The sequence below is a fragment of the Eucyclogobius newberryi genome, unplaced genomic scaffold (genome assembly GCF_026437365.1).
Source record: "Eucyclogobius newberryi isolate DKJ021-1_F unplaced genomic scaffold, fEucNew1.0.hap1 SCAF_5, whole genome shotgun sequence".
Lineage (NCBI taxonomy): Eukaryota > Metazoa > Chordata > Actinopteri > Gobiiformes > Gobiidae > Eucyclogobius > Eucyclogobius newberryi.
Genome location: NW_027316167.1, coordinates 25340323 through 25346890, shown reverse-complemented (window position 1 = coordinate 25346890; position 6568 = coordinate 25340323). Strand labels below are relative to the sequence as shown.

The following is a 6568-nucleotide window of genomic DNA, read 5'->3' as shown; positions in this document are numbered from 1 at the left end:
TATCCACGCCACGAGGAAATGTGATAAAACATTTGCTGAAAAAAATCGTCCATACCACCTTTAAGATTGGACGGAGTGCTGGTGAAATCATGAAATAGGGTTCCGAGTGCGTCTTTCTGTGTAAAAGTGAACTTGTGTTAGCTGTGTAACTCATATTAAATACTTTGAGAAACGTGAGAAATGACATAAAAACAAGTTACTAGTATCGTTGGTCTCGTCGTGTCCACTTTCTTCTGCTTCTTGTAGATTTGATTTCGTCTGATGCGCGTTCACGAGGACCGTGCGCGTACACCATTCACTGTGATGTCAAAAATGTCATTTTAAGAATTTTAAAAACTGTATAAGAATAAAATTCCTTCTATTTTATTTTTTGACCAAACATAATTGCGCACTGTTGGTAATTTTACAGGCCAAACTGTTTAACTCGCGGCTTCCTGTCTGGGCCGTGAGGCTGCAGTACCGCGGAGCAGCCACTAAGCGGGCAGAGGGGGCGTGTCTTATCCAGAAGATAAGGCCCCAGCCGGAGCACGTGACTGCTGCGAGGCTGACGGAGAAGCGTCATCCTTGAGAATTAACCTCGGTTTGCGTTCAACTTTGGTTCAACATGCGTAGAATCCCCACATGACCAAAAGGGGGAGACAAAACACTTGTTTTAAGTCTTTACTAGCGCAACCATTTGAGTGGTAGAAGCTTATTTTATTGCCATTCATTTAAATATAGAAAAAGTAAATGTGTCCCCTGGAGTGGCATATGCCACATCCTGGAGCCTATCTTAGCCTGTTCAATTCTGAATGATTTCTGAAATAAAACGTCGACTCCGTCAGTCACATTGTGCTTTTATTGGCTGCATCAGTCACACATCCAGTAACAGTTATTTGTCTTTGAAAGTCTTCTTCACAAATCATTCATATCATCATATTTCATATTTCCAGTGATCAAACATTTAAAGTTGCAGTTAAGACAGCAATTTCCCTTAGCATGTGTATAATGTAGACATATGTTCATGCATATTAAAATAGTATGATGTGAACGTTTGGAAGCATGCATTTGTTTGTTCTTTGTGATGCATATAATAGTAGAAATCTAATTGGTGACAGAGGTTAGTATTATACTTTTTATATTAGCCTATTTGCATTAGTATCAGAAGTACAAACATAAATGCATCAAATATTTAACTTCAACTAAAGTTCTGAATCACTGTCTCCTGATGGAATTATAATTTACGGGGGGAAATCTGTATCTTGTCATCCTCTGTTTTATTAAATGTTCATCATAAAACAGCTGGCTCACAAACACATTTGTCTCTCATCTGCTTAAACCAAATATTTAAACTGTGGCCAATCTGTTCCATTTAGGTGAAACAGCTTGGCTCTTGTCATTGGTTGTCCTGGCTGAAGACAACTCCCACCTGCTTCCTGATTTCATCCATGATCTCCGTCAGTAGAACAGACTCTGCCAGCGGCATCAATGGGCTCTCCTTCAGTCCTGTGAATGAAGAGCAGCATTAGTGTGGACACGGCACAAGCACATGGATCTGAAAGGATGTCTGTGCATAATCAAACGGTGCATACATTAGAGCATGAATACATTTAGCAGACAAATATCATCTGGTTTCCTTGCTAAATGATATGTAAATATTTGGGAATTTGAGTAGTTTCTTTCAATTCTGTCTATTGTATGAGTGCCAATGACACTGAGTTGACTATTTGAGAAACCTGCAATTTGTAGATATCAGTTCATATAACACCTTTTTTCATAAAACACCTTTTTTCATATAACACCTTTTTCATATAACACCTTTTTCATATAACACCTTTTTTCAAACTTCCTATAAGTTATCTGTTCTTTTCCTCTATCTACCTGCGTTGCAACAATGAAATTTCCCCATGTGTGGACAATAAAGGATTATCTTATCTTATCTTACCTACAATAATTGTGTTTGTTTAATTACATTTAGACTTTAACATTAGCGAGATGACACTATCAGGTTTTAGAATATTAATATCATATACATTGTAAGTATTCACTCATGGGTTAAGTTTTGCCTGCCTCCTGATTTTAGCTCGTGTTGCTGTACCTTTCAGGAGACACTGTCTGACTTCTTGAGCCTCATAGCGCAGGCCGGTGCTGTTGGTGAAGTTCATGGGCAGGCAGGGCTCGGGCAGAGGATATTCAGTCTCTTTGTCATTGACCACCAGTGAGGTAGGACAGTGCATAGGGCCGAGGACCTAGGGAAAATGTTGTGATATTTCACATTAACATGCAAATGAAATGCTCTCAGATAATATCTATGCGATATCAGAATGTCTCTATGGTTCTTGGTCTGAATGTGTCAATTTAATTAAAAATGAAAGTAATTAGTCGTCTCTCCAGTTCCTGCGTGTCTCGGTCCTTGGTAAGAGTATTGAAACATCCTTGCATGGCTTACTTTAATGGAGCCCTCGGTGCCACAGATAACAGCATCATTTGGAAGACGGGCAGAAATTGAAAAGGCACAGAACGCCATTCTATTCCTGGAAAACTTCAGTGCAACTACCACGGACTCATCCACTCCTAAAATAACATACATTTTGTTACAAAGCAATCTTCACTTTGTGTAAATGACACTGAATGACACACTGATTGCATGTGATTTTAATTAAATCATAGCAGCTTGATTTAAAGGAACACTATGTAACTTTTCTAGTGGAAGATTGGTTGTTTTCAGATTCGAGAATAGATCACGTTGTACTTTTGCCATGAAATATTCAAAAGGTGAATTCACAAATGTTGAACCTGACCATCGCTATTAATAAAATCCCAGAACTCAATACAAACAAACAAAAATCTGCATTTTAAGAATATAAAATGTAGCTGCTGTTACATCTATTGATTTTTTGGACACGTGTGAATGTGTTGTCATCTGAAACCCAGCAATTAAAGAAGTTTATCTCCATCAAGACGCCAACTGTAATTCTATAACCACAATATAGATAAGTCATACTGTCCAAGCTCATCCACTTTATTACTATATCACATTTTACAAACAAGGTGCTAGACATAGTGTTATAAAGGCAACCACAAAACAGAATAAATAATAGAATAAAGTGGTTTCAACTGTGTCATAGGCAGCAGTCAGGTCTAATAGCACAAAAATGGCAGAATTACCAGCATCTGTCATTAAGAATCTTTAAAAGTCCAGACTTTGAAAAGACTTATAACCTGACTGGAAATGGTCAAAAATGTTGTTTGTATCTAAATACGTTCATGGTTGAGCCCGGACAGAACTGTTACCCAGTAGTGCACCTTTACAGAACTTATTGAATGTACCCGCAATTATTTCAGTTTCATTTGTATATTCATTTGTTAGTTTTCTGGTTCACGTGAAGTACCTCAGTACATGGTGGCTTACTACGTACTACGATCATCTCACCTGAGTCTAGAAGAACACCAGTGGCCTGTACGGACAATGGCCTCTCTCCTCTGAACACCATCAGCACAAACTGCAGACAGTACACCCCGATGTCCAGCAGAGCTCCTCCTCCCAGCTCCCTCTCCACAGACCGAGGGACGTGAAGCTGAGGGGACCCGAAGTAGGCTTTGACCAGCTTCACCTGACCGACCGCCTCCTCCTCCAGCAGCCGGCGCACCTCAGCATGCACGGGGAAACAACGAGACCAGATTGCCTGTGCAAACACAAACACGGACAAGTGAGTGGCTTTGAAAATGAACCGAGTCGGTACGCATTTTGATTTCATAAGAGAAAACCTGAAGGAGAGGCAAGTTTATTTGTAGAGCACAATTTGTACACAAGGCAATTCAAAGTGCTTCACACAACAGGGAAAATGGATTAAAATCACAAAGACATGACAGAAATCACAGACAAAGACCTAATGGAGAAGAGTGCAAAGAAAATCATTTCAGTCATATGCACAGCTAAGCAAAACTGTTTTTAGCTTAGATTTGAACAATAACAAATGTAATTCCCTCTCAAATAGTCTGATCATGGCCACAGATTAGACTATTTGAAGGAGAGAAAAGACAACATCTGAAAAGTCCATCAATATCCTACTAAAGCGATACACATGCCACCTTATTTAGCATTCTGTTTAACACCCTTCAATTTGAGTGGATGTGGAAATTAGACAATAGATCAGTTAAAATCCCTTGCCTCTAGGGGCGATTACCCTGCGGAGACAAATAAAAGTGCTTTAAAAAATGAAATTGACTTGACATGGAGGATGATGCACAGCGGTCTCCTACTTACCGTATTTTTCATATTTTTGGCCGGGGTGCGACTTATATTTATACTTACATACGTATACTTATACTCCAGAGCGACTTATATGTGATATTATATGTTATTTTCACACTTGTAACCGCATTTCATACTCCAGTGCGACTTTTATATGTTTCTTTCTTCTCTATTATGCATTTTTAGGCTGGTGCGACTTATACTCCGGTGCGACTTATAGTCCAGAAAATACGGTACACTTATTTTGAGCCTATTACTCTTAGGTCCTGATATCGGTCCTGTTCAAGTCTTTATTCAGTCCTGATCTATCTACTCCAGTCAGTTTCGAGTTTAGTCCTGGTTTGGTCCTGATTAGATGTGGTGCAAAAGCATACACATGACAAAGCGAGCAGCATATGGAGGAATGCATATGAAAAGATAAGCAATTGCATCACGTCCGCTCTCACCTCCATCAGAAACACGTTGCTTTGTTTCGCTTCTGCGACCAGGTCCTGCACCTGTCTGCTGTTCATGGCGAAGGGTTTCTCACACAGCACGTTTTTGCCGGCTTTGAGGAAGAGCAGGCCGACCTTCCAGTGCTGTGTGTGAAGAACTCCCACGTAAACGATGTCTACGGGACGACGGTGTTTAGGAGTGTCTTTACAGTACAGATACAAACGTGCACTATCTTACCAACGTCTGGATCGCTGGCCAACTCCTCGTAGCTGCCGTAGGCTCTGGGAATGCCGTGCTTCTTTGCAAATTCTTGGGCACGCTCTAAGCTTCTCGACGCAACAACCGCTATCTGTAAAAAAGCACACGTTCATAATAAAAAGGTTAGTGATTTTTATATGATTTTTCTTTGTGGGGACATTTCTTTGAGCTGTTCCTGAGGTAAATTCCTGAGGTAAAATGTGGCAATATTTGAATACTAACAACACATTAATACTAACAACACATTACTTTGAGCAGGTTCTTTTACTTTGTGAGCCATGACATTTCTTTGGCTCAGTGGAAAGTGCATTTTACGCCTAGATCTACAAGTTTGGGTTCAAATTTGACAGCTTCATCTTCATCATCAGAGTGCTTCTTTACGTACATTTATTTATTTTCATGTGATAATTTTGCATGGCTTTATCGTCTTATTGTATCACTGGCTTTTAAGAAACAACACACTTCCTTTAGCAGGTTCTTTTACTTTGTGAGTCTTAACAAGTCTTTGCAAATGCATTTACCTCAGAACTAGATTTACAAGTTTGACAGCTTCATCTTCATCATAGGTGCATCAGAGTGGTTTCTTTCAGTGTATATGCATTTATTTGTATTACTTAATCCTCGTATTGATATCTCTAACTGTTCAGTCTTTACCCACTGGATGAATCATCACAAAATGTATGAGATTCATGTCAAATGTCTTTTCATGGCCTTTCGTGTGAACAATACCTGGTGGTCTCCGGGAGGCAGGGTCTTCATGGCCACGCTGAAGTCGTGGCTGATCTTCCCTGCGCCGCACAGTCCCCATCGCGTTGCCATGTTAAATTGGATGGCGAATGACAAATGAGAGGGGTGCCGCTGCCGCCGCCGCCGCTGCTGCTGCTGCTTTGGAAGAGATTTGGGCCCGGCGGTGTGCTGTGACCTTGGGAAAAGGTTGCACGTTCCTTGGCGAGTATTGTGCACACTGTCATCCCTCGGAGCATAACTTCTGCTACATTTATATTCAGGAGACGTGTCACCTTCCCTCTCCTCCCACCCCGAGGTAAAGGGTGCAAGTCAACACAAAAACACATACACACACACTCCCCACTGTGCAGTTGATGCTGATACAAGGCTTTTCATTCCAGACTGAAGTGGTTTGTACTAGTTGTCTCTATCAATCTGTAACAGCTGCATGAATGGAGAGTGGCTGTTTAATGTGTATAAGATCACAAGCGTATGGGAACCAAGTAAAGCTGTAGTACTCACTAAAGAGAGAAAGTAATTAGCCTGAAAACCAAGCACTGAAGCTAAATATTAAACTAGAGGGTCAGAAGGTCTGGGAATAACTATATAACTAACTATTAGCTGAGCGAGGATGACAATGCCAAAAACAACACACTTGCCCTTGAGCTGAATACTGTATAATAGGTTTTGGATGAGTGAAAACTTTGTGCCTTGTGTGGCCAGTAGAGGACACTGTGCTGTCAGAAGAGTTTACGTTTTAGCTGTGAGCTCAGAGAGGATTTGACAAGGTGGGTTTAGGGAAAAGCTGGTGTTACTGTCAAGTGTGCAACTATACTGTAGTGGTGATGCACGCTCACTTAGAAGAAGAAAGTATGTCAAAAGTGGAGAATTTTGCAGACTGTAAATGACATTGTT

The 6568-nt window shown here is 40.5% G+C and overlaps 1 protein-coding gene across 1 annotated transcript; it reads right to left on the bottom strand.

Moving 5' to 3' along the window:
* Positions 1-1177: 1177 nt before the first annotated feature.
* On the bottom strand, positions 1178-5984 carry LOC140381618 (trans-1,2-dihydrobenzene-1,2-diol dehydrogenase-like). Its single transcript, XM_072465684.1, has 7 exons — positions 5657-5984; positions 4907-5018; positions 4681-4844; positions 3413-3665; positions 2429-2553; positions 2078-2228; positions 1178-1485 (listed from the first exon to the last, which is right to left on the bottom strand). Exons 1-7 carry the CDS (start codon positions 5744-5746, stop codon positions 1376-1378), a joined length of 1005 nt encoding a protein of 334 aa, XP_072321785.1. The 5' UTR covers positions 5747-5984; the 3' UTR covers positions 1178-1375.
* Positions 5985-6568: the final 584 nt, after the last annotated feature.

Excerpts from the sequence above, each read along its gene's own strand:
- LOC140381618 (XM_072465684.1), bottom strand. The coding sequence starts at position 5,746 with ATGGCAACGCGATGGGGACTGTGCGGCGCAGGGAAGATCAGCCACGAC. Across the intron at positions 4,845-4,906 it reads GGCCAGCGATCCAGACGTTG|ACATCGTTTACGTGGGAGTT; the intron begins GTAAGATAGTGC and ends GTCGTCCCGTAG. Across the intron at positions 2,554-3,412 it reads TGGTGTTCTTCTAGACTCAG|GAGTGGATGAGTCCGTGGTA; the intron begins GTGAGATGATCG and ends ATGTTATTTTAG.